General features: G+C 37.0%; 1 protein-coding gene across 6 annotated transcripts in view; it reads left to right on the top strand.

Moving 5' to 3' along the window:
- The window catches only part of EPRS1 (glutamyl-prolyl-tRNA synthetase 1), a 37,776-nt gene extending 11,473 nt beyond the window's left edge, over positions 1–26,303 (top strand). Inside the window, exons 7-35 of one of the 6 annotated variants that reach the window (XM_038133529.1) lie at positions 541–667; positions 867–1,059; positions 1,434–1,605; positions 2,120–2,353; positions 3,379–3,463; positions 3,801–3,860; positions 4,151–4,171; positions 6,252–6,362; positions 7,886–8,022; positions 8,731–8,938; positions 9,391–9,503; positions 10,129–10,246; positions 10,363–10,737; positions 11,619–11,849; positions 12,519–12,767; positions 13,338–13,568; positions 13,936–14,201; positions 15,200–15,251; positions 16,121–16,330; positions 16,475–16,547; positions 17,303–17,382; positions 17,703–17,804; positions 18,368–18,523; positions 18,644–18,841; positions 19,200–19,373; positions 21,647–21,807; positions 23,259–23,337; positions 25,595–25,659; positions 25,934–26,303. In XM_038133529.1, coding sequence (XP_037989457.1) covers positions 541–667; positions 867–1,059; positions 1,434–1,605; positions 2,120–2,353; positions 3,379–3,463; positions 3,801–3,860; positions 4,151–4,171; positions 6,252–6,362; positions 7,886–8,022; positions 8,731–8,938; positions 9,391–9,503; positions 10,129–10,246; positions 10,363–10,737; positions 11,619–11,849; positions 12,519–12,767; positions 13,338–13,568; positions 13,936–14,201; positions 15,200–15,251; positions 16,121–16,330; positions 16,475–16,547; positions 17,303–17,382; positions 17,703–17,804; positions 18,368–18,523; positions 18,644–18,841; positions 19,200–19,373; positions 21,647–21,807; positions 23,259–23,337; positions 25,595–25,659; positions 25,934–26,084 — 4,432 coding nt within the window. In that variant the 3' untranslated portion in view covers positions 26,085–26,303. The remainder of the gene's footprint in view (positions 1–540; positions 668–866; positions 1,060–1,433; positions 1,606–2,119; positions 2,354–3,378; positions 3,464–3,800; positions 3,861–4,150; positions 4,172–6,251; positions 6,363–7,885; positions 8,023–8,730; positions 8,939–9,390; positions 9,504–10,128; positions 10,247–10,362; positions 10,738–11,618; positions 11,850–12,518; positions 12,768–13,337; positions 13,569–13,935; positions 14,202–15,199; positions 15,252–16,120; positions 16,331–16,474; positions 16,548–17,302; positions 17,383–17,702; positions 17,805–18,367; positions 18,524–18,643; positions 18,842–19,199; positions 19,374–21,646; positions 21,808–23,258; positions 23,338–25,594; positions 25,660–25,933) is intronic. The other 5 variants (XM_038133530.1, XM_038133531.1, XM_038133533.1 and 2 more) reach the window with 5 other exon arrangements.
- Positions 26,304–27,843: the final 1,540 nt, after the last annotated feature.

Raw genomic sequence — 27,843 nt, 5'->3', positions numbered from 1 at the left:
TATAACATATATTAATCTCAGCTTACTTAGTTTTTAGTGTCTTAATCCTGGTGGTTTAAAACACTGTTCTTCAGGGACATGTTACTCTTTTTTTGCAAGAGATTTTAATTTTGTGGTTTTGGGGATTTATATTTAGTATAAAATGTCAGTAGCTTTATATCTTATATTTAAAAACACACAGCAATCAGAAAATTCCACTCTTGTGAATGTGGTATGTTCAGATTATCTAGTAGCTGCTACTGGGTATCATCAGCAGTTGGTTTAAGTTAGTCTGTAAAAATGGAGATAATTGCAGTCCAATCTTTATATCCATAGCAACACTCTAATTTACAGATTTAGTTATTTTTTACAGTTAACTACTAAATTTGTGGTAGAAGAAACATAATCTATTTTCATAAACCTGTAGTATTTCAGCAAATGTCCTAAGTGTGCTGTTTGTTACACTTAGGTATTGCTTTCCATTCTTTCTCCTTTCCTCACAAATAAAGAAGTCTAGCTGAAGTAGTTCTGGTGTATATATTTTTTTAATTTCCTTTTTAGATATCTGCATATTGGTCATGCCAAAGCTGCCCTGCTAAATCAACACTACCAAGTTAACTTCAAAGGAAAACTTATTATGAGATTTGATGACACAAATCCAGAAAAAGAGAAAGAAGACTTTGAAAAGGTATGATAAGATAGCAGAGTGATTATAGGCTGTGAAAGAATGATAAGTGCATGCCTCTCTTTTCTTTCATGCTTATTCTTATGGCTTATCCTTCCTGGACAATGGAGCATTAAAAACACCACATCTTACATGAAGAGGATAAAGATGTAAGAAAACTGCCTTTCCTGAATATTACAGTGTACATTTTCACACTTGGCAGGTTATTCTCGAAGATGTTGCCATGCTGCACATCAAACCAGATCAATTTACATATACCTCGGATCACTTTGAAACAATAATGAAATATGCTGAAAAGCTTATTCAAGAAGGGAAGGCGTATGTGGATGATACTCCTGCAGAACAAATGAAAGCAGAGCGTGAGCAAAGAGTGGAATCTAAACACAGAAATAACTGTGAGATATTTTAAGCTTTGGGCTTACTCTCTTACCTTTTTGATTTGGTATCAAAGCCTGAATTTATTAACAAATATGAGTGAGATTACTAAATTGCATATCTTCAAGGTCCTTATAGGTACTTGGAAGTGTTTAGTGCTTTGTTCTACAAGGCTGGACAGATTAAGTCCACATTTAGACCAGGGCAGTAAACTCTTGTATGTATGAATTCATCACCATTCATTATCACTTAAAAATTCACAATATAAAATGTGTGAAAATGAATTCCAGTGTCCAAAGTGGGGGGTAACACTGATTTTTGTTACTGCAGTAATAAAACTTGATTCTGTATCAGCTTCATACCTTAGAAAATGGTGTATTTTTGTTGTTCTTAGGTGTAAATAAGAATCTACAAATGTGGGAAGAAATGAAAAAGGGAACAGAATATGGACAAACTTGTTGTCTACGAGCAAAAATAGATATGAGTAGTAATAATGGATGTATGAGGGATCCAACTCTTTATCGTTGTAAAAACCAGCCTCACCCTCGGACAGGAAGTACCTACAAGTATGTCCACTTTCTCCTTGTGCGGCCTGTAGCTTTTGCTCTTTCCAGGTCATTTGTAATTCCTTAGTAAATTTCTTTTAATACTTGGAACTTGCTAGCATTTTTCAACTAGAATATGTGATGAGTCTCTTGACTTTCTTAAATTTGTGCAAATTACTTTTAAAATCTGTGAGATGGCCATTATGGTCAACAGTGAATATTATTTCAGTCTTAGTCCTTATAAATGTTTGAAAAGAACATTAGCAGTGAAGGGTTATTTTTTTAGGCTTGAATATTAAGGCTGTTATCAGTTTATTTCTTGAAAGCTTTCTTCATCTTAAAATTATATTGCCCTCTGGATCTCTCTGTGGACAATTAGTTGTGTATGTGTTATTTAGTCTTGATCTGAAAGTTTTCAGGATCATAGGTTAGAAATACTTATAATATATGAATATAAACTGCACTGAGTTTAAGTGTTTAGGTGGGAGGAAAGTGTTTTGTTCTACCCTGCTAATTAAAGATCTTTTTTTGTCAGTGTTTATCCCACATACGACTTTGCCTGCCCCATTGTTGATAGTATTGAAGGTGTCACACATGCCCTGAGAACAACTGAATACCATGACAGGGATGAACAATTCTACTGGATTATTGAGGCTCTGGGTATAAGGAAACCATATATATGGGAGTATAGTAGGCTAAACCTCAACAACACTGTGCTCTCCAAGAGAAAGCTCACGTGGTTTGTCAACGAAGGCCTTGTGGATGGATGGTATGTTCCATGGCTGTAGGTCAGCACTGTTCCCTAAGATTCTTGTGACTGGCACATTCATTTTTGCTTTGGGATAGTTTGAATATTTAAATAATATTAAATAATGTAGATTAATTAAACTGGCTTGTGTATGTACAATGTGTCTGTTTCCTGCTCTACAGTAGCTGTGTACATACATATTCGTGGCCTGTAATAAACATGAGGCAGCTTATTTTTGGACTCTGGCTTTTGCATGTGGGTGGCATTTACATGTTTTAGTCTTGAGTCATTGGTTGTTGTCATTGGAGTCATTCCTAAACAATGCCAGAAGAGCGTCTGGATTGAAGTGCTTCTGGTCCTGTCCATCTAGTCAAATCCATCCCACATCTCTCCAGCCTGCCCTCACCCTCTTTCTTTCTGTTAATTTTTTCAGATTGATTTGATTTCTGCAGACAGGGTTTGGTGGACTAGCTGTCTAGTTGTCAGTTGAGTTGAAAGCTATGCGTGGAGCCACTTGGCTAGAGCCAAATTTATCCTTTCTTGCTCCTGCCTGTTTTTTTTTTCCCTAGAAGTGTAGCTGGTCTTATGATGGTCTTTACCTTTCGTTCCCTAAGCCTCCCTGTTGGGTCCTCAGCAAGGTTTGATTCATGTTCCCACCAAGTTTAAATGTTACATTGCAGATCAGGCCTTTTTATTTCTTCTGTAAGAGAAAAAAAAAATAACTCATAGAATTCTATCACTTGTATAAAGAGGTAGCATTGTCACTTCTTTCCAGTAACATTTTCTGGGTGCCCTTTGAAGGGAAATAATGGGTAGGGACATAACTTTTGCCTTGCTAGTTTTTGAGAGACCTGACCTTCACTGTATATTTTGTATGGATAGGAGCTCAGTCTTCTCAGTTATGTGCTCTCACCTAGCTGGGAGTTTAGTGAGTAGAATACACTGAGGCTGTGCCTTTCATGTGTGGCAGTATTAGTAAAGTTCTTGATAAGTGCAGAATTAGAAAATGTAGAGTATGGCACTAATGGAATACCTTTTTCCTCTAGGGATGACCCAAGATTTCCCACTGTGCGTGGTGTCCTGAGAAGAGGCATGACAGTTGAAGGGCTAAAACAGTTTATTGCTGCTCAGGTGGGTGTTTTCTTCTGATTCTTTGACTCTTCCTTGATAAGTTTCACAAATTTTTGTGAAGCTTCACTTAATGTACTTGTTACTGGGAAGTTTCTGCTTTTGAAGCATTGCTACTTTGACATGTATTGCTTCAACAATGGTAGCACCTGTGAGTAGGTGTTGGCAAAATGGACTTGCAGGTTTCTTACTTGGAGAGGGTTTATTTTGCAAGCTCAAAAACTGTTTTGGATGAAAACAAACCATAGAGAGTTTTCAGTTTAAAGAACTTTGTTTTAAATTAATCTAAGAGCTAGAATATTTATATTAATGTGGTGTTGGTTCGGGTTTTTTTATGCAGGGCTCCTCTCGATCTGTTGTGAATATGGAATGGGATAAAATCTGGTCCTTTAACAAAAAGGTATGTGCATACTCAGATTTGATGCTACTCCTGATATCCTCTTTCTAGCATATGTAGAGAACCCAGTGTTCATTGGAGTGCTTATCACAACAAGTAGCAGTTGCTATGCTGCATCATTTGGCTCACTCTCAGGAAAATGGAATGTCCCCCCCTTCTAACCTGAAGAAGCACTAATCCTGTTGATTCTCCTCTACCAGTACTTACTTGCCTTCCTTAGTAGTACGGGAAAGGATAATGGTATTTGCTGTAAATCTGATCTGAAAACTGCATTTCATTTTTCTGCTTTCAAGCTGCGAGCTATCTGTAAGAAGGTATTACTTAATGCTTTTTACCCTAGCATATAGCTTACAGTGCTGTAAGCATACATAGCATAAGCTATCATTTTGCAGCTTCATAGCACAGTCAGACTTGCTTGTATAACAGGAGCTCTACAAACCCACTGAAAATGCATTATTCCTAGTTTTCAAAGGCTGCCCACCTCTGGTTTGGTGGATTTGTCAACACAAACACAAATTTTCCCCGATTTGGTTCACATTGGCCGCATTTCCTTTCTGTGGCAAAAGGATGAATGCACTGCGTGCTCTGCCTGGGGAGATCAAGCCAGCACTGCTGGAGTTTCTGACTGAATGGCAAATCAGGAATATTGCATCTTGACATGATGAGTTGCTTTTTGGCAGCAGATGCTTGGACACTATAATAAGGCGATTTGTTTTCATGAGGATTGCATATTTTGTGTGATTGTGGAAACACCTGTTATTTTGCATTGGGATTCCTGCTTGGTTTTGCTCAGATAGTACCCAGATCTGTTCATTTAAATAGTTTTTGCTTGTTTGGCATGTGTCTTGTATTTCTTCATATATTTTGCATTTGATTTGCTACGTCCATATAGGTTTATGAATTGGTTCTTTCTGTTGCTGCATAAATATATTTATGACTAACAGCTGATTTGAGGGTAAGAATCCACAATGGACTGCCAAGGCTCATTTTTTTAAATTGACTTTTGAAGTGAGTTTCTTAGACCTCTGACTCAGCTCCTTGTACAGCACCATATTTATTAGCCAATTTTATTTACATGTGGCTATGCAGGTTGAAAGCTATCTGCAATATGAGAAAAACCAGTTGGCTGCTTACAGGTAATTCTGCGCTCAAAGACTTTATCAGTGTGACAACTCATATTTTATATGTGATCCTGTAATTTTTAGCGCCTGACAAGGGATTGTGAGTTTTAATGAATAAGATAAAGAGCCTGGTAATAACACTATAAAATCTGATCATTTAATTATCAAAATTATGATATTAAATCATATAATACCCCTGCATTTTGAGATACATACACAAATCCTTTTTCAAAGTGTATGTCTAGCATTTAGGTGTCTGACTTCAGTGACTACTAACTTATAAAAGTGTGTCTTCTTAAAAGTATGTCATCATATCATTTTATTATCTAATGTCAAGTAATTAGAAGCTAAATACTTTTCTCCAAAATACAGAGAAATATATAGCTGTGTAGCTTTTCACTTGAGCAGGAGTAAACCAAGGAGAGCAAAAATCACTTTATGCTAATAAAAGCAGGTGCTTTCCTTTGTGTCAGTTTCCAGTTAACCGGGTAGATCTTGGATATTCCTTTCGGCCTTAAATGACTGCTTTACTTGAATTATGTATTTAGGTGCTTCTGAACAGTTTGACAAACCAGTATTTCAGGTATAAAAAATGCTGTGAAAAACTACAGCAGCTAAGTTTGATAACGGGCAATAATAATACAGGAAGACATCCTAGTGGTGGCTTTTTCATGCCAAACTCATGTTGTAGAAATGCGAATGAAGTCAATGTTATGGTATTGCCTTATTATAGTATCTGATGTGTCTGTAGTAAAATTGCAGACTTGATTGGTGCCTTCTCTGCAGGCAGTTCTGTCACTGATTCTCCTGGAGTACTGTCCTTGGAAAATGAGTATGAGATCAGATCTTGTGCTGCTGGAAAAAGAACAAACTCCACTTTAAAATTATTGCTTTAAATTTAGTTAACTAGAGAAAAAGCGTTCAGATGTAATAGCTTATGTGCACAGTAAAACTGTATCAGAGTACATTTTTGTGTCTTCCCTATAAGGCATTGGGTCATAATTTTGGTTACTTCTGCTGTCAGTAGTACCCAATCCAGTTTTTACTCAGAGTATTTTAGTAAAGATTCCAAATTGTAACATATTACCACTATTTTCTCACTATTCTGTAGCTTTGTATGAAAGTGACATTAAAGCAGACTTTGAAAAAATGCAGTAACATAAAGAATACCAGTTTTTTGTTTGTTTTTTTTTTGGTGGTGATTGTTTTGTAAAGCATCTTATTTTTTTGTCACTGGCATATATTCATGATCCACTTCATTTGTTTTCTGTAGGTTATAGACCCTGTAGCACCTCGGTACACTGCTTTACTGAAAGATGCAGTGGTCCCAGTAAATATTCCTGAAGCTCAAGAGGAAATGAAAGAAGTGGCTAAACACCCAAAGGTTCTTGCTTTATTCTCTTAATATTCTTGTGCAGCTCAGTAAGGTTGGGAAGTACCTTGGCATGAAACAGTCAGGAAGGGGAGTCCTACTTTTAGCTTGCTCAGGTAGCTAATCTGATAGAGATCTATCCAAGGGGTACTTTTGTTTTGCCTCAAAATTTTCAAAAACTTTGCTACTACTAAACATGTTTGTTCTTTTAAGAGGGAACTCTTTTTGTGAACATATAGAGTGCATATAAAAGGTGCCCTAAAGGGCCTCTCTGAGAGTTTTCAGAAGAGGTGAGTCATTACAAGCCTGGAGTGCTACTCAAGCTGATTTTCCTATTGTTTGATGCTAACTTTCACAGAGGTTAAATATTAAATTTTATTCAAGCTCTGTGGCTATAATACAGTAAACACTCTTTATCCATTAACAGTGAGATGTTTTTTAAGTGGTTTATAACATCAGGTTTTATGTGGAGAGGTAACATATTAACCTGTTGATTCTGTCAATCTCTGGATTTTTAATATGATTTTTAAATTTGTATAGCAAATAGTTCTTATCAAAAGCTAAGAACTTGCTGATTTGATACTTCTAGTATCTAGTAAACAGAGTAATATCCCTTAAAAGGGAAGTGTGTTACTGATACAACTCTTTCTTGGTGCTATAAGTAACAAAGATACTTTCCTTTGAGTCTGATGTCTCAAATTGTGCTGAAGTGTCACTGAAAGCATCCCTTAGTTATACTTATATTCACTTACACTGAGAAATGAGTGAATATTACTGATGCTTTGCTTCATTTCTTTGTTTTGGTTTTGTTGCTCTGAGTGCTGCTGTTGCCATTTCTTGTAACTGAGTGTTGGACACTGGGTTTCCCCTCTTTCCCATGGCTGATAACAAGGAAACAGGTTTTGAGCATATGTAAGTGAAAGTTGTGACTCTTCAAGGCTCAAAGACACTGAAGTTTGGTCAGATACAAGCCAGCATATTAAAACATTGATAGTACCAGTAAGTGCTGCCTCCAATATGTAATGAGATAAATACTGACCAGAAGAAACAAATTGAAAACTCCTGACCAGCTGAGAAAGTCTGAACTCACAGCTGTTGGCCTTTTTAGAAAATAGAAGTTTATCTCAGTTGTTGAGATACTTTAAAGCTGAATATTTTATAAGTGATGTAGTTCTGATTTCTGTCTTTACAAATCTATGCAGTTAAAAGAAGCTCCATATATATTTCCATAATACTTTATAAAAAAAGCAAAAGTGAGAGTTCTGAAATTAGTTTTGAAGGGAATTTGCATAGCAAAATTGAAACTTGAGAAAAACTTTGAGTTTACCTGTGAGATCCTAAAGATGCATAGACCTTAAGAAAATGGAATATGCTGTCAGTGGATTTTTTTGGGCGTATTATCAGGGGAATGTGGAGAACACCTGTAAAGAAGAAACTGGAGAGACCTGTGGAAAAACACTGTAGCTTTGCATTACTGTTATTGTCCATCTTCAGTCTTCATTTGTTGTCTTTGAAATGCAAACTGTTATTCACAGAATGCTGACATTGGGTTGAAGCCTGTGTGGTACAGCTCCAGAGTCCTCATTGAGGGCGCAGATGCAGAGACCCTGGCAGAGGGAGAGGTGGTTACATTCATAAATTGGGGCAATATCATCATCACCAAATTAAACAGGTAACCTGTACAGTGGCAGATGAAATTAATTTTTGCTTTTCAGCTTTTTGTTGCATTTTCTTTTAACAGGAAGCTTGTAACAGTAAAGAATTAATGGTTGGCCATATATGTCCATTCTATGATTCTACATCTATAAATCTACTTTGAAATGTGGTGTGAAACTGCGTGTTAGCATAGGATGTATATATCTGTAGATTCAGGTTGGAAATCATTAGTCAGTCCTGATACTGCATGTCCCTCTCATCCATTGCTCTCCACAATTCTGTGGCAATATTGCCTCTGTAAAACAGCTTTTTCAGACAGAAAAAACCACCTGGAATGTTAACAACTTTCACCCCATTACAAATACTGCTTTTGTATACTGAGAAACTAAACCTGTCACAGTTTCAGTTGCCCAGCTGTTGAGGTGGGGAAGGAGGCCATTTAATGTCATCATGGTATCTTTGAAGTGGTTGTGTTGAGAAAGTGCCAGAATGGGGTGAGCTCTGATAGAGAACATAAATATGCAAAGATTTTTCTCCCCGTGCTTTTTACTCTCTATTGATATTTAAGACAACAAAATTAATGGAGAACTTAAATGGCAGTGAATGCACTCTTTCATTTTCTATGATTCACACTTCAAAAATGAGCTCTGAACACTTGTTCTTGCAGTATTGAATCAGAACTGATCATTTAGGCTGTACCATTGTAATTTCTGTTTTCCTGTAGAAATTCAAGTGGAAAAATTGTGTCCATCAATGCCAAGTTGAACTTAGATAATAAGGACTTCAAAAAAACTACTAAGATCACTTGGCTGGCAGAAACTCCACGTGCACCCCTCATTCCAACTGTCTGCGTTAATTATGAGCATCTGATCACTAAGCCAGTTCTAGGTAAAGATGAAGACTTCAAGCAATATATCAACCGAAATAGCAAGGTGAGTTATATTTTTGTCCCCTTTAATTCCACAAAACTTCATGTTGTTTGTTTTTTTGGGGGGTTTTTGTTTTTTTTTTTAATTCACTGTTTCTAGTTGTAGTCTTTAAAATAGAAATTTTTTTTTGTTAAACATAAATTGTGCTGATGTATCTAGTTTCTGTGTTTCCATGTAACCTGTCATAATCTCAAAATTAAAATATGACTCTTGTTTATTCTCAGTTGTTACCAGGCTTTTACATGTCTGAGACCAATAGTTTGATTTTTTTGTCTTGATACATTCTTATGATGTGGCATCTTCTTGCTAGTACTTGTTCTGCTGTTGCTGAAATTAAGTAACATTTTGACATTTTAAAAAGGAGGAAATCACCACTATCCTTCTACAACTCAACTCTATTTCTTGCTGCTCCTTTGCTCTGTTAGACACGCAATGATTTCTTTTAATACTTACAGCAAGAAGAACTGATGCTGGGTGATCCATGCCTTAAGGAGTTAAAAAAAGGAGACATCATACAACTTCAGAGGAGAGGATTCTTTATTTGTGATCAGCCCTATGAGCCAGTGAGGTAAGTTACCTCAGAATGGCCTAAACAGACTTCACAGAATTAGCTTTAGCTGCTGTGTTTTAGTGTTTTCCCACACACACACATTGGTAAGAGTAATGCCATCCATATTTATATTATCCATTATCATGATCTTTGTGAGGAATATCTCTGTGGACTGGCATGGCTTTTATTTTTTATTACATTCCTGCTGCTTAAAACTGTCTTAAGCCAAGTATGTGGTACTTGAGGTGCACCCCAGCTAACCTGGACTTGGTAATGAGATCATGGTTTCATTGTGACTTGGAGTATAGAAATTAGGTAGCAATGCTACAGAATAAAATGGGCATTTTTCCAATTAGAGTGTGCACATTCTACTTAATTGTAACACTTTCTTAGCAAAACTATCAAAACATCTACATGCAATTATAACATAAACATATAAATATTATAAAAAAAAAGGAAAATGTGCATGTTAGAGGAATCATTGCAGATCCCCAATTAGGTAAATTTATGTAATTACAGCTGTGTATCAAAGATAAACTTGCAGTTGTGTGAAAGCATCTTTTAGAATGCATCTTTTCAATAAATGTTTGATATTTATCTTTTATTTCCTTTACTGTTGTGTTTTCTATAAATCTTTTTATAGTCCTTATAGCTGTAAAGATGCCCCGTGCATTTTGATTTACATCCCTGATGGACACACTAAAGAAATGCCAACATCTGGGTCAAAAGAGAAGACCAGAGCTGAAACTGCAAAGAAAGAGGTAAACTGGTTGTTTAGGAAAGTACCATAAAATGTATTACTATACATCTCTTTCTGTACAAGATTACATGCTGAATACTTGGCTTTTTTTTTTTTTTTTTTTTTTTTTTTTTAAAGGCTAGTTCAGCTGTAAAAGGAAAATCTGCTCCAGTTCTTGGTCATACCTCTACTCCAGCCTGTGCTGAGTCATCTGAAGGTCACTTGATCATCTACAACAAGGTGGCTGCACAGGGTGATGTAGTTCGTGACTTGAAGGCTAAGAAGGCAGCAAAGGAAGATATTGATAAAGCTGTGAAACAACTGCTGGCCTTGAAAGCAGAATACAAAGAGAAGACAGGCCAGGAGTATAAGCCAGGAAATCCTCCAGTATCTGGAACTGCACAGTCATCAAAGCTTGAGACCTCTAGTACCTTGGACAGTAAAGCTCTGTACGATAAAGTAGCAGAACAAGGAGAAGTGGTCCGAAAACTGAAAGCTGAGAAAGCATCTAAGGTGATGATTAAAATAATCCTGTGGTTTTGTCTGGGTTTGCATAGCCCCTTGTTCTCTCTCTATGGAGGTGAATGGGTGCTTATGGATCCAGGGATTTTATAGTGGTCATCATCTGGACTGGGCTCTGTTCTGTCAAAACTTGTGTTTTCCAATATTTACTTCTTCAGTTAGGTTTGTATGACCAAGTTTATATTGGTGAATTCCCATATTTCTTAGGCTGGTGCTCTGAAACATGGACAGAATTTACTCAACAGCAAGAGCTGATTAAGTATCCAAATCAAGTCCTTGAGATTAAAATGCCTTGGCAATTTCTTCATTTGTTTAGCTCAGTATGGTCAAATTATATGACTTCACAGGATTGAATTGTTGCTGTTTAGACTTTGAAACAAAGCTCCAAAACCAGAAAGGAAAGATCGAAATGCCACAGATGTTTTTGAGAATCTTCCTGTCTGTAACTGTACATAGCCAACATAGCTACTATTAGCTGTGTTATTTCCTTTCTTTCTAATGCAGAGCAAGAAGAGAGGGAAAATAACACAGTTTGCCCAGTGGTTAAATAATGTTGATAGTAGTAGTAATAGTAGTATCTTGATGGCACTATGAAATCTAAATAAATGAGAAGATCTAAATTTATTTATTGTTATCATTTTACTTAGGACAGTTAGGCTTGTACATCCCTTAAGAGGAGTTACTTTGTTAAAATAGGAAATTAGTAGAGAAAACTTCTCTGAATAACTCTACTAAGTACTTACTTAGGAAAATTGAATAGGTGCGCATAAACTGCAGGTCTTTTTATGAAAGTATTTATGGTACTCTTGAGAGTCTTATGTCTCTATATCTTTGTTCCTCCCTCTTTCTGCCCCCTTCCTTTCTTCTTCCAGGATGAGATAGGTGCGGCTGTGGAAGTCCTTTTATCCCTAAAGGCAAAATATAAACGACAGACAGGCCAGGAGTACAAGCCTGGAAGCCCACCTGTGGCCTTTGTCCCTCCTCAGTGTTCTCCTATTCCCACTCCTCCATCCCCATGTCCAGTAGACAGCAAGGCTCTGTACAGCAGAGTAGCTCAACAAGGAGAAGTGGTCCACAAGCTCAAATTGGAGAAAGCTTCAAAGGTGTTCTACCTGTGGATACTTCTGAGTGGAACAGTGTCTTCAGTTTAGGCTAAAACCCAATGGCAGGTTTTGTGAAATTTGAGGAGCAAAACTTAAGCTAGCTCCATGAAGTGCTTTCCCAAATTCTCTTGAGCTGATGATATGGCTGACTGCATGAGTTCTGTGTTAGTGCATGGAAAATAAATAAGTTGTTTTTTTAGTCATGCAAGATAAGTGAAGCAGAATATAGGCAGTAACTTGAAAGAAAGGCCGTAACTTGGAGCCAGAATGGCAGCAATAAATTTGGGAATTACCTGATCATGACCAAAGAACCATTATTTATTCAGAGTCTGTGTATTTGCTGCTATTCTCCAGTGTGCAGCTCAAGGACTGCTATAACTAGAGGGGACTAAGCCACCTAAATGGGAGGCTTTTATGGCGCAGAAATCAGTCCTTACCTACACTACCTGATTTGGTCCTTTGGTGTACAACTTGTAGGTATTCTGGCTAAAAAGTTTTACTACAGAACTTAGTAATAACAGCTTATACTCACAGGATAGCTCTATAAGTTTTATTACAACGGCTGTGTTAGTGCCATTCTAGTAAAGCTTGTGTTATCTCAGCTATTGTGTTACACCTCTGTTATTTCTACCCTTATCTGCAACTGCTGTTTTTTCTCTCTTGCTTCAGGAACAAATAGATGAGGCTGTGAAAATTCTTTTAAACCTAAAAGCAGAATATAAACAAAAGACAGGTCAAGAGTACAAGCCTGGAAATCCACCCTCAATGCCTCCTTGTCTGTCTTCCACTGCACTTCCATCTCCTCTCTGCTGCAGTAACTTGGCAAGCTGTAGCTTAGTGGATGGCAAAGCACTTTATGATACTGTAGCTGAGCAAGGGGAAGTGGTACGAAGACTCAAGGCAGAGAAAGCTTCCAAGGTACAATAGGCATTAGTGAGCAATTGTAATTGTAATCACATTTGGCCACTGGGGGGAAATCTTTCACCAAGCAGTGATCAAGCTCCCCTGTGTCCAGGTCATGCATGAACATGCAGAACAGAACTGTTCTGGTTCTGGATACTTTCCTGACTCAGATATACAAAGTCAAACTTAACCTCTCATATCTAGGTGAATAGGCACAAGCATGGCAGATATTGACCCTGCAGAAGTGTTTAATGTATTTTACTATCTCTTGCTGTATTTGGGACAAGTAACTGTTCAACTATCTAATGTGCTGCAGCAATAGCAAGACCTTTCAAAACGAGACAGATTCAGTGATGGTTGTGGAAAAGAACATGAGACAAACCTGCAACTTTTTAGGTGCTTCTGGGGGGCAGGGGGGTTTCTGCCTGTATTTCCGCCTTGCAAAATTAGTTTTGGTGTTGGGTTGTTTTTGGGGGGCTTTTTTGTTGGTTGGTTAGGTTGGTTTTGTAGCTTGATAATCAGTGCTTCTGGCCTGTTTTCTCTTTAATTCTCACCAGTAAATCTTGCTATTTGCCCTCTGCACAGGATCAAATAGATGAAGCAGTAAAACTCCTCCTTTCTCTAAAAGCTGACTACAAGGAAAAGACTGGGCAGGAGTACAAGCCAGGACATCCACCAGCAGCTCAGGGGGCTTTGCCTCAGATATCAAACACAGTACCCAGTGGTCAAGACACTCCTGAAGCTAAAGCCCTGTTTAGCAAAGTAGCTCTTCAAGGAGACGAAGTCAGGAAATTAAAAGCAGAAAAAGCAGACAAGGTAATAACATATACACTGTAATGTAAAAATGTAATATATATATTTAAATCTAAAAATCTCTTTGAAATTCAGTGTCATTAGGGGAATTAGAAATGGAAAAAAATTTACACCTTTATAATAGGCAGCAATTTGAATTCTGAGATCTGAAACATTCTTTTTAAATTAGATATGCTGTCAGGTATGATGCTATAAAATGTCAGCGCGTTAAAGTTAAGTACTGGCTTATGGAGATTTTTCTGCCAACAGTCTGTGAATGTCCATAAAGCCACATAGATTTTTTTTTTATAGAGCCATATTATTATTTTTTATAGAGCCATATTATCCAGTGATTTTTCTATAATTTTCTTCTTTTTTTCTTTTCTTCAAGGAAAAGATAGATGTAGCTGTTAAAGAACTTCTTCAGTTGAAGGCCCAGTACAAGTCTGTTGCAGGAGTTGACTATAAACCAGTATCTGCTAGTGGTGTGGATGACAAAGACAAAAAGAGGAAAGAGAAGGAGAACAAGTCTGAAAAGCGAAGTAAGCAACAGAAGCAAAATGATGGGCCCAAAAAAGAACCTTTGCAAGGACAGAGTGGTAATGAGCGCTCCTCAAATGGATCAGGAGAGGGCCAAGGCCCTAAGAAACAAACCAGGTAAAGATGCAATCTTTAATCCTATTGGATAGAACCATCAACTGTCTACCTCTGTTTAGATTTAGAGTTTGATATGTGTCTCATTTCACTTTAAAGTGTGGACATTTGCAAAATAACTGTATTGATTTTCATATTCAGGATTGAGCCAAAAGCAGGTTACCAAAGTTTACTTAGTGTCAGTTGTACCTCAGCAGCCTATATTGTTACTGTCACTGAGAATTTTTTGTACTTATTATTTGCTTTTGTAAATGTGCTCCCGTGTCTTGCTGAAAGTTTAGAGGTCTTTTTACAGCATATATTATGTAGTACGATGTACTTCCTGTTTCATATACATAAACCATGTATTAGAGATGGAGATGCAGTTATTTTGTAGAGAAATAATGCCAGAAAAAAATGTACTTCCCCCTCTTTAAAACATCTCTGTAGATATATAAAACCTTTACTTTTGTGTTCTGTCATTTGAGTCTGGTGAGTTTAACCTTCTTTAGAATCCTCTAGTTTTATTGGTTATCTTTATTTTGAGGTAGGGTCCATTTTCTGTCTCAAACAGTGTGACTGACATTCACATGAATGGTGAATTCGAGTTGCATGTCTTTCCTGAAATTTTAGCTACTGGCTAGGTAGAAAATGTTTAAAATAAAAAGTAAAACTGCTTACACACAGATCTGGTTAATCTTAGGTTCTTACTTGGTGGTTGGGTTTTTAAATGTGTTGCTCTGAGGTTCTTTGGTACAGCCATAGTGAGAATTAGAAGTGTTCAAACCATACTAAATAATTGGAGCTGTTCTTATTAAATATTCTTGTTAGGATAAGGATAAGGAAATCCGAGCAACTCCCACCAGGCAAAACTTAGCCTTTTGATGTAAAACTAAAACATTCTCTTCCACCTTATTATTCCATACCTCCTGCCCCAAAAGAAAAGAGGAAGAAAAGGGTTAGGATAAGTTTCATGGCTAAGTGCTGAACAGCACAAATCTGGTTCTTTTGTCATACTGTAGGCTGGGTCTAGAAGCTAAAAAAGAAGAAAATCTTTCAGAGTGGTTCTCTCAGGTAAGTGCACATCAGTTTGATTTTATTGTTTCATTCTGTTGTAAATCAATGTCTGTTTGGGATTTTTGGGATTTACATCTTTCTGATTGAGTTTCTTTTTTTTTTTTTTCCAATACAAAGCAAAGTATTTGCTCTTTTCTATGTCTTATGTTATCATGATCTTAAATAGAAGTGCCTTGGAGTGAAGACCTAAATAAATTTAGTAAGCTGTAAAAAGGGTGAGTGTCAACCACCCAACCTTATAATATATAATACATATTATTTCCTTGTTTCATACCTGGATTCCTCTTTTGTTTAGAGTAAAAAACTTAGTTGAAATTAGAGGAATTTCACAGACTTGAAAGTTTTATTTCAGCTCCAGGTGATGCGTAACAGAAGTGAATATCTGTTGATACTTAACAATTTTGCTGGCTTGTGAGATTGAAAAGAACCCAGATCGAGATGATTTGTTTAGATTAGTCTTGTTATGAGAGATTTATAAGTAGCTGTCAGTGGTGTACATTTCCTGTCAGTAGTATAATTTTTGCCTGTACTCTAAGGAATAAAAGTCTCTTCTGACATGAGCTAGAGGCATTTCTTACGGAAGTGCTGGTTTTTTTGTTTCTGGAAACTGGCTATAGTCTCTTACTTGGGTTAATGAAATTCAGTTTTAGTTAACTGTTTACAGTATTCAGACCTGTTATTAAGTTTAATGTTCCTGGTTAACCTTCTCTTGGTAACACAAATGACCCTAAAGTATATCTTAGCTGCTAACAATTTGAGCAGTTTTTAGTAGGAGACTTCTCTTGAGTTGCATGATGCACACTTCAGTTACTGAATGTTCTCTGTGTACAAACTGAAACTTCAGCCTCTCATTAATCTTTTACAAGGTGATCACAAAATCAGAGATGATTGAATACTACGATGTTAGTGGCTGTTACATTCTTCGTCCTTGGGCTCATGCTATTTGGGAAGCCATCAAAGACTTCTTTGATGCAGAGATCAAGAAACTTGGAGTGGAAAACTGCTACTTCCCCATGTTTGTGTCCCAGGCTGCCTTGGAGACAGAGAAGTCTCATATTGCTGACTTTGCTCCTGAGGTACACTTCAAAAATTCATTTTAATCTGACTGTAAGAAAACCCTACCACTTAGTCTGCAGCTGGGTATGAAAGCAAGTTTGGGGCTAGAGGATTTTTTCCCAAACTTGTTTTCTTTGATTTTTTTTATTTTGTCCTTTTTTTAGGTTGCTTGGGTCACAAGATCTGGGAAAACAGAACTGGCTGAACCAATTGCTATACGTCCCACAAGTGAAACAGGTGGGTCTCTTTTCATGTAGTTTGGCTGTAAACTTATATGTGAAGTTCTATGTATAGTATAGCTGATAGACAAGAGTCCCTTCTGAAAAGTGGAAGCCCCCATTTTTCAGAATGTTTTCTCTAACTCCTTAGGAAAATTTCTTGATCTTGTTGCTGCTCATAGCAAATCCACATTATATGTTCTCTTAAATAGACACTTTTAGGAAATGCAGACTTTTTCAGGAATTTTTTTAATATCCTGAAGACTGACTTACATTTGATTATTTGGTCTATAGTGTTTATAAGAAATTTTTTTCAACTCATAATTCACTTAAGTTTTGCACGTGTTTTGACTGTAACTGTTCCTCTGAGTAATTTTAACAAGCATTTTAAGACCTAAACCTGGATGAGTATTTAATTGAGTCAGGTCTAGCATAGCATCCTGAAATCTTGAGGTCAGGGAGTTCCTATTTGTGATCCCAGGTGTATTTACCATACTGTAAGCCAGTGATTCAAACCCAGTGTCATTAAATAATAACCTTTGGATTGTACTTTGACCAGCAGCAACCAAGCTCTTTTGCAGAGACTTGGGATGAAGTGGAAGTACTCTGGTGAAAATATTATGTATTAAGACAAAAAAATAGTATTTTAAAGGAAATGAAACATAAAAGCATAATTCTCACAGCAGAGAATGTTAAGCTTATATGTAGCAAAAGGAAAAGTTTGACATAAATGTCTTTATTGTGTGGAGACTCAAAGCTGCTTTCTTTTTACAGTAATGTATCCTTCCTATGCAAAGTGGGTGCAGTCACACAGGGATCTTCCTATCAAGCTTAATCAGTGGTGCAGTGTTGTGGTACGTGTACACAATTCCTGAATAACTCTTCTTATCACAAGTGCAGTGTAGGACAGTTATTCTCTGTGGACTTGGCATGATCATAATGATCACAGCACATATTTCAAAGCAAAATTATTACCATGGTTTACATGATACGTTTTTCTCAGTGTTTCTAATAAAACATTCTTTATCAATGTGTGTAGTTGATTGTATGAAGTAGAAGTCTGACTAGTTGGCTTTTTTATCTTTATTGAGGATTTTCTAACACTTGCTTATAAACATTATTTGTAACAATAATTTGACACTTCATGGTGTTAAATTTTTTTGCTTCTGCCCAGCGCTGGGAGTTCAAACATCCCCAGCCTTTCCTTCGCACTCGTGAGTTCCTTTGGCAGGAGGGTCACACAGCATTTGCAACATATGAAGAAGCAGCAGACGAGGTAAAAACAAATGCACTGGTGCTTCTCCTTTCAGGAAGTTACCTTACTCCATAGCAACACAAACAAATCTTTGTACTGAGACCTCGAGGAAATCTTTTTTTTGATAGCCCTTGTGAAAAATGCTATGTTTATTAGAACCCATTATTTTTCTGAGATGTAACCCATTTCTGAGGCTTCATTCTCTACAAACAATATGGAGAGTTTGAAGAGTGTGATATATGTGTGCTTACCTTAAAATGATTTTTCTTAAAAATACTTATAAAACAATTTTCCTTAAAAATTTAAATAATGCATCCATGTGTTTACTGCTAAAAGTTTTAAAACTTTCTTTGCCCAGTTTTAAAACTTTTTTCTTGTTTTCTGTCATGACTTACAGTTGTTGCTTTTTGATTCAGGGAAAATAACATCCAAAGTTTAAAATAATTGAAGAAATCTTAGTTTCTAAATAAAGTCTTGAGAAAGTGTTAAATCTTAAAGATTTCAGACTCTGTCATGTTAAAATATTTCATGATGTAACAAATGCAAAATACTGAGTAATTCTGAAGATAGTTTGTTCATCATAGGTGCTACAGATACTTGATCTCTATGCTCGGGTGTATGAGGATCTCTTGGCAATACCTGTTGTCAAAGGAAGAAAGACAGAGAAGGAGAAGTTTGCTGGGGGGGATTATACAACCACTTTAGAGGCATTTATATCTGCCAGTGGAAGAGCTATCCAGGTATTTACCTATTAAAATAATTTTTTTTTTCATTAAATATAGGAAGATGAAATATTTAAACTGATGCTTGATAGACTTAGCTTTCTGTTGAAGAGAATTTTCTGTGTGCATCTATTTCAGGGAGCAACATCACATCATTTAGGGCAGAATTTCTCAAAAATGTTTGAAATTGTGTTTGAAGATCCCAAGAAGCCAGGAGAAAAACAGTTTGCTTATCAGAATTCCTGGGGCATTACAACTCGGACTATTGGCGTAATGACAATGATTCATGGAGATAACATGGGATTGGTACTCCCACCTCGTGTAGCCTGTATTCAGGTGTGTAAAAATGCCTTAAACTGCTTTAGTTCCCTTTCTTGTCTTGGAATTCATAAGTATTTCATGTCAGGCAGCTGGAAGACTTAATATAGGATGGAGCTGTCTAGTTACAGAGTAGCTGTGTGAAGATAATACAAATCATTAGAATACTTGTGGTGGACCAGTCCCCTTTGATAGTTCATCCATTTGAAGTAATGTTATCTCTGCCATTAGCATGAAAAGGGAAATGTGTCCTTCATTTCTGAGAGCATGAAGGAAATTACTGGAATATAGGGCCACAATATTGGTTTCAAGTTTTTTATAACTATGAGCTAATTTTTTTTTTGTGGCATAAAGTACATGTCCTGTTCTATTGCAGGTTGTAATTATTCCCTGTGGTATCACAAACTCCCTTTCTGAAGAGGACAGAGAGGCTCTGTTGAAGAAATGTAATGAATATCGTAGCAAGCTGCTTGCTGTCAACATCCGTGTCCGGGCTGATTTAAGAGACAACTACTCACCTGGCTGGAAGTTCAACCACTGGGAACTTAAGGTACTTTTCTTTCCAGGAGGGGTTTCGAAGCCTAGGTGAGAGGAATATTTGAGGTATGGTATGTGTGCCCTTTGTTCTGAAGGCAAATGTATTCTGTAAATTAAAATCTGCTGCCTTATAATCAATGATCGCTTTAGTGAATAAATGAAGAAAGGGTGTTTTCAAAGACTTGTTCTCTTTGCTAGGATTTGTATGTCATTGGGGATTTTTAAACCTCCAGGGCTCTACTTATTTACCTAAAAAATTAAATTAGGAGCATAAATTACTTGCATTTTTAGAAATGTGTACTAAAAATTCAGTGTGTCCTGATTCACAGGAGAGCCTTCTGTGCATACAGCAGAACAGGGGAGATAAACCTGCAGTGTCAGGAAAAAAAAGGAGCAACTTTTCGTTTCAATATTGCCATGTTCCCCTCATGTAGCACTTGAGAGGAACAATTCCGCTTCCTCTAATACAAGAGGCTTTTATAAAACAGAAATAGTGAGCAGAATAAAACAGTGGTAATAATGGTAATTAAAAATTGAATGATGTGTTGGATGTGTAGAGTGTTGTTACGGAACCATATTTTTATTCTGAATGTAAAATCAGTTTCAATATGTTAATCCTCAAAGTAACCTGATAGAAGTGACCCAAATTGTTCAAAAAGTTCCCGTTGTCTCAAAATTCTCTTCCCTTTGTGTAACCTTTTTTTTTTTAATTAAGCTTTAGTACTGTGAAGCCCTGTTGGAAAACTTTTTAAATAAAATAGGTTTTTCAAGGAGGCACACAGCACAGGGTAAACTTGATGTTTTTCATAAAATCTAGTAATGTGTCCAATACCTAAACTGCAGCTTCAAGCTCATTGCAGGAACAATACACTTGTTTTATTGATTGTGTAAGAAATTTCGTCAGATAAAAAATACAAAGATGCTGGAATAAGAAGTAAAAAAATTAACTGGAACATATTTTGCCTTATGCACTTGTCAGCTTAGCAGACTTCTGATGATACTTCCTAAAAAACCAAGTCAGCGGTACTTCTTTTGTATTGTCTGTTATTACTTCCACTGCTTTCTTGGGAAATCTTCCTAAGGGACCATGAACTATTTTTTCACTTAGTAGTATTACAATTAGAAGTACTGGATACTCCCTTCCAAGTGTTTATTATGAAATAATGCTTTGTGGGCATAAACTAGAATGTTCAGTTTGAATTGCTTGTTAGTAACAGTTTTGAGTAGCTTTTTATGTAGCTTTGCAGCAGTAGTAGATATTTCATTGATCAGATGGATTTTACTGTATTATTCATCTTTTTAGCATAATTAAGGTAGTGTGGGCAGAGGGAGTATAGGGAATCACTTGGAAGTTGTGAACCTGAGGAAACTCCAGAGTACACAACGCATAGAAAGCTTGGTACAGGTTTTGATTCTCCTGTTTATCTCTTGAACACTGTGGAATGGTTTTAGCTTATAAACATACTGATTCAGTTTCGTTGGGGGAGAGGCAGGGAGCAATTCTCCAAAACATATTTTTATTCACTCTTTTAATTTCCCGTGAAAGAAAGTGTACACTCTGGGATACGCGTTAGGATGTAGAGAAAATAAGTTACATGGTAGACTCTTAACTGACTCTTTTCAGTAACATGGAAAATCTTTTTGTCTGATGGTGTATGGGGGATGAGAAATTACATCTTCCACCAAAATTTATAAACTTTGATATGATAAACTTTGATAAACTCTGAATTACTTGAAATTACTTGCTTTGCTGAAACAATTAGCTGTTTGTAGTCAAATATTCAATGCAATTAATGTTGATATTAGGGCTGTATTTAACAGAACTTTTGCTGTTTGCTGTTAAGACAATACCTGTTGAATGCTATTGAAAGCATTCTTTCAAAACAGAATTAAATGTATTATTGGGTGAACTAGAACATTATGATTGCTGTGGAAGTCTTAATTGTTCAGACTTAAAAAATCTGATTTGCAGTATGTGGGATAACTTAGTGCAGTTTCAGCAGTGCTTCAGTATTACTTGCATGCTGGCACTGGTGCAGTCTCCAAGCTGGTGAAGCAAGGTAGAATGCAGAAGTGAAGAGAATGTGGATGGGAAGGACAGAAATGCATTAAAGCTTTGGAATATATAGTGATTTTCTTTCCCCAAAGAAACATAAATGTATCAAGTGAGTTTATATTAAGACTGGACTTTAAAACAAACAAAAAGCCACAGAGAGAGAGAGAGAAAATGAACTTTAGTGAGAATTACTTCTTCATCCTAACTTCTCTTTTTTTTTTTCCACGAAGGGTGTCCCAGTCAGAGTTGAAGTGGGACCACGAGACATGAAGAGCCAACAGTGTGTAGCTGTTAGAAGAGACACAGGGCAGAAGCTGACATTGTCTGAACATGAAGCAGAAGAGAAACTTAAGCAGATCTTGGAGGAGATCCATGCAAACCTTTACAGCAGGTAAACTAAGAGTTACAGTAAATGGCTCTGCTAATCACAGATGCTCTTCATCTGTCAGAAGAACTTCTCACATTAATGGTTTATTTGTGGAGAAAGACAAGTTAGGCTCATCTTCCTGTTTGTGTCAGGTAATTTTCTGCCTCTTAAACTCTTTCACATTCAGCGATAGGAGGTGTCTGTTTTTCTTATGAAACGGAAGGTAAAAGGTTGTGAACTTACTTAAAAAAATACATCCGTGAGTTCACGTGTATTATTAAGAAATAAATACACCATAAACACACCATAAATAGGTGTGACGCATTGGTCATTGTCACCAGTGACCTTAACACTGCCTAGGAAGGGCAGCAGAGCTGGTGAAGTGTATAGAGCATAAATCCTGTGAGGAGTGGCTGAGGGAGTGGAGTGGTGTTTCTTCTGGAGAGAAGGAACCTCACGGGGGACCTTATCACTCTCTACAGCTACCTGGAAGGAGGGTGTAGTCAGGTGAGACTTGGTCTCTTCTCCCAGGTAACGTGTGACTGAATAAGAGGAAACGATCTCAGGTTGAGCCAGGGGAGGTTTACATTGGGCATTGGAAAAAATTTATTCACTGCAACTGTGGTCAAGCATTGAAAAAGGCTGCCCAGTGCAGTAATGGAATCCATGGAAGTGTTCAGAAAACATATAAATGTGCTTATGGATGTGGTTTAGTGGTGAGCCTGGCAGTGTTGGCTTAGTGGATGGACTTAATGATCTTAGAGGTCTTTTCCAGCCTAAATAATTCCATGATCCTATGCACAGGATTCCTTTGTAAAGGATGCTTTGGTGCAGGATTTTGCAAGACACAGAGCTGTCCGAGTAACTTCAGTAGCTGAAGTTCTGTGTCCAGAAGTGTATTTTAAGACCCTATTGACTTTTACAGGATTGTTTTCTTGTAAGCAGTCAAATATTTTTGAAACTGTTTTTTGTCCTTATTATAAATGCCAAAATCCCTCACAGGTCTGTCACTGCAGATTGTTGCTCATAAGTCCACCAAGGAGAACAGGGTGTTGACACAGCACTGTGGCAGACGAGCTTTTCTATTTCCTTCTCTGTTGATCAAAATTGTTTACAGGCAGAATATTTTTACCTAGTTCAAAAGCATCTTGTGATTTAGATTTAGAAGATAATTTAAAAAGCAAAATATACATCTATAGTACTTATTTCTGTCTGCTTCAGGTCAGTGTTTAACTCATGGGCACAACAGTGTGAATGAGCACAGTGAAATGTGCAGCAACTCATCAGCAATTAATCAAAATTTTACCTCCTTGAGGATCAGTGGTAGAAAGACATAACCTGATTAGGAAGAATCTAATGAATATATAGCTCTTTTTGTAACCTTTTGTTTTTACTGGCTCTGAAAACTCAGTTCATTGGGCCAGTGAGTTTATGTGAATAAATCTGCCCTGACTGAATTTTTTTCCTTTTCTTAGAGCGTCTGAGGACCTAAAAAGTCATATGGTGGTGGCCAGTAATATGGAGGACTTTCAAAAAGAGCTTGATTCAGGAAAGGTAAGGAGATTTAGCACGTCTATTCTTGTGCTTCACACCCTTTTTATCCATTACAAATAATGGTTTTATCAGAGTATGCTTTTAAGAGAGAGTAATGTAAACATTTCGTTCAAGTTACAATAACCTCGCTGTCATTATTCTAATGCAGTGACAAAACACTTACTAAGTCTTGAATAAGGGTCCAGGTAAGAGTTTAAAGTACAAGCTATTTACGTCAAGGAAGTTTTGCCTTTATGACCTGAGTAGAAGCCATTGGGTTCATTAAGAATTACTGCAAGTCAGAAACCTCCTTGGATTTATAGTAAAAACAACCCGTCACGTGGATGAGTGAGCTCTACTGATCTAAACATCTGTGAAAAGGTATTGAAGTTTGGATGAGAGATTTAATCTTCAGCACAGAATTGATCTGCTGTTTCTTTTACAACAAACTGCTCACAGAATTTTTTAACCTTGAAATTCTGTCACAGATCAGGTTGGAAAATTGTTTATGTGTTTGGATTAGTGTGTTCAAGAGATAGGATCCCCAGCATTAGTGTAGTTTATAAAGAGAGATCAGGGGGTTGTGTACCAGTTAGATCCACTCTGAAAATTTCAAAATTCCTGATGAAAAATGTACAAGTGCCAAGAATCTATAAATACTCTGTTAAACTTCAAAAAATAATTTTAAGTTATTATTGGTTAGGCTTGACCTTTCATTATACTATTTTCTTGTATTTCTATTGCACTTAAATTCAATTTAGAACAAAATTTAAAGGAATAATGATTGAAGTTCAGGGGAGGGACTGATTTAGCAATGTCCAACACTCACTGTTGTGTGCAGCTAGATTCTAGATATGACAAAGAGAATTAGGCTGTTTTTATAATGCTTAGAATTCTAACGTAATCTAAAAGTAGTTAAGCTCAGAAATGTGAACAAATAATTCCATGTTGGACACTTCCACTGTTTTGGTACTTAGGTTATATGAATTTATTATGAGCTGCATATCTGTATTGAAAAAAAAATTGAAAAAATATGCCATTTGGTGTTTGTTTCACTCTGTACCTATTTTTTGTTGTATTAACATAATTTTATAGCATATGTGTTCTGAATTACTTGAAATTGCACTCTGTTAGCACTGACTACTGTTTAAGAGGAAAGTTTTTAAGATTAAGTAAGTGCTCCTGTTTAATTCTTGCTGCTGTTTTTCCCTTAATGGAATTGCAGACTCTTAGCTCTTTAAAAATGTGGACTGTTTTTCATTTCACTAACAGAAGAATAATGCAAGAACAGTGTAGTAGAGTGGTAATAGTTTCTTTTTTCAATTGCAAGAAAGTGAAGCTATAAGGTAAAGTCTACTAAAGGTGTGTTCCAGTTATGGCAAATTGAGAATTTTCCAGTAAAGATCTAAATTAGGTGAAAGAAAGATGCACTGAGTAAACCATATTCACAGTTAGGATAGAATTAAAATTAATGAAGGCTGAATTTAGTAGCTGAGGGCAACCTCAGCTATCAGCATTTTATGAGTGTTCAAATGTTTGTAGGGGATATCTTTTTAACGGTAATGCTACCTCTTGGTTGCAAACTGAATTTTCTCTGTGGAAGTCCATTAAAAATAAAAAAAAAAAAGTCAGTAAAATTGAATATAAAACGAGGGGCAAGAGATCTGCTCCAATAGCTGAGTAGTTCAGAGAGGAGTGTGTGACATTTCAGCCTTACTCTCTCAATTCTCTTCAGTTAAGCTAAATGAAGAAAAGAGCAGGAAGCTGCACACCCACCCCCACGCCCCCCAGAAAAATGTGCTGTTGGCAGTTCTCTTTTCTTAAAATAATTTATGCTCAGAAAAAATGAAAATTCATAGTAATGGAATTAAAATGGGAACTTTGTTGGGGCACTGTCTTACAGTGTATAAGGTGAGCATTTGCTCAGTAGTTTGAAAATTTTAAACTTTTCCTGAAAAACAGAACATTTGATAAAAAAAGAGTGTTTATACTTTGCACAGAATAAAGATGTATTTGGTTTAAAAAAAAAGATTTGAATTTAAATGGTGCTTTGGGTTTGTGTAGGATTTTCCGTACTGCACTGTGGAGGGATGACTGTGCTTATCTATTGTTCTGATGAAGAAGAGCTATTAAAATTCAATTGTAACAACTGGAAGTTTTCCCAGTTTGAGATATGGATATGAGATCTGAAGGTTTAGAAATCTTCCAAAGATGAAGATGATTTTTTTACACGTATAACTGTTGGGTTTTTCTCTCTCCCCTCTTCTCCTCCCTTCAGATTGTACAAATTCCTTTCTGTGGGGAAATTGAGTGCGAGGATTGGATCAAGAAGACCACTGCCAGGTAAAATATAACTGAGCTGGAGAGTACATACCAAGATCAAAATCAAAATGCTTTGAATATAAAACAGGAATGCAAGATGCCTTTGGGTATAACACTTATGTACAGACTTCTGCTGTCCTACATAATTCAATATATTTACTTCCTTAGATCTGGAACTTTGAGAATAATTAATGCAGTTTTAAGATTTATGTGTAATACACTTTATTGCACTTTCATTTTTAATATAAATATTTCTTTATGAATATATTTATTTATTAATGTCCTTTTATTTCAGGGATCAAGATCTTGAGCCTGGTGCTCCCTCCATGGGAGCAAAAAGCCTCTGCATACCTTTCCAGCCACTCTGTGAACTCCAGCCTGGAGCAAGATGTGTGTGCGGCAAAAACCCTGCCAAGTTCTACACCCTCTTTGGTCGTAGTTACTGAATCACTAGTGAAAGAACCTTATCCTTTATCTGTGAATTGAACTTTTTTTAATAAGACTGAAATAGCCCCTTAAACTTCAATTGGTTTTGTGACCTTTTTAAATAATTCAAAGCCATAAACCATCACCCGCCTCCCCAGTGGTCAGTCTTAGGTCAGCAGTAATTCACAGACTTTTCTGTAAACTTCTCCAATAAAATAAAGATGCATTGTGAGCTGTAACATGCTGTGGTAGGTTTTTTCTGTGTTGCTCAGTAGGGAGGAATAAGTATCCTTTGCTCATGTCTTTTTTTCTGGTTTGGTGCATGTATTTCCTTGTACATTGAGAAAATGCTTGAGAGGTTGGAGAGAATGTTATAAAAACTACAGTACACTTCAGCATGCTGACATCTACTTTCTAGATAAAATATCTGATTTAATTTTACCTTCAAAATTTTCAGTAGAGACTTGCTGCTAACCTGTAGGCATAGTAATTATTACCTTTAGAAAACTCCCCTCTGAAGCCAAGTCCTTCAAGGAATATTTTCATAAAAACATAAAATCATAAGTGGCTTGGAAGGGGCCTTAAAGATCATCGCTCCAACTCCCCTGCTGTGACAGGGACACCTTCCACTAGACCAGGTTGCTCAGAGCCCCATCCAGCCTGGCCTTGAACACTTCCAAGCATGGAGCATCCACAACTTCCCTGGACAACCTGTTCCAGTGCCTCACCACACTCACAGTTAAGAGTTCCCTCCTAGTATCTCACCTGAACCTGCCCTCTTTCAATTTTAAGCCATTCCCCCTTATCCTATCACTACCTGCCCTTGTAAGTCCCTCTACAGGTTTCTTGTAGGCTCCTTCAGGTACTGGAAGGTGCTCTGAGGTCTCCCTGAAGCCTTCTCTGCTCCAGGCTGAGCAACCCCAGCTCTCAGCCTGTCTTCACAGGAGAGGTGCTCCATACCTCTGGGTCTCTTTACCACCCTTCTCTGAACTCATTCCAATACTCTACATTGTTCTGATGTTGGTGGTCCCAGAGCTGGACACAGCACTCCTGGTGGGGTCTCACAAGAGGAGAGGTAGATGGAAAGAATGACCTCCCGGATTTTCACCCCCTTGTAAAGCAAGTTTGAAAGATTAAATGACACCTTGTAGCAAGGTGCAGGTGGTGGCCATTTCTTGCAGATATTTTGCCCAGCTCTGTTTTTCTTATTTTGCAAACTGGCCTTAACGATTGTCTGACAGTGATACTGCAATAAGTAATGCAAAGGCAGTCTGAAGAGAGTTAAGTTCAGTGCTAGAGATTTTAGCCTGTGGTTATATCTACAGCATGTTTCATAAAACCTTTTTTGCTTTTCCTAACTTACGAAGTGTTGCTCTAGCAGAGGAGGCTGGATGTTACAGAGTTGCAAAATCATTTTAAAAATAACATCACTTCCACTCTGAGCACAAGGTTGGCTTTAAAAAATAAAGAGGTGGCCCTGGCACAAAACAGTGGTTAGATGACACACACTTGATTTACTTTTATTCCTCCTGTATGTTTGAAGGCTGTCTACATGAACACCTTTCCCTGAAAAGAGTACAGTGAAAACTTGGTCGTTAAAAAGTTGGACCAGTAAGATCCTCCTCAAACTCTTCCTGGCCCAGCACTTCGTGGCTGCCCGTTTCCAAAAACCTGGTTTTATGTAGCAGCCATAGTCTAAAGCATGCAGGAGGCTTAGAGTGCTATTGCCAGATCTCTGTTTTTTAAAGACATGCAGAATATTTGCTTTTCCCCAGATTC

The sequence above is a fragment of the Motacilla alba genome, chromosome 3, assembly GCF_015832195.1.
Source record: "Motacilla alba alba isolate MOTALB_02 chromosome 3, Motacilla_alba_V1.0_pri, whole genome shotgun sequence".
In the NCBI taxonomy this organism is placed as follows: domain Eukaryota; kingdom Metazoa; phylum Chordata; class Aves; order Passeriformes; family Motacillidae; genus Motacilla; species Motacilla alba.
The sequence above is the reverse complement of the archived record's forward strand: the minus strand, read 5'-3'. Positions and strand labels throughout refer to the sequence as shown.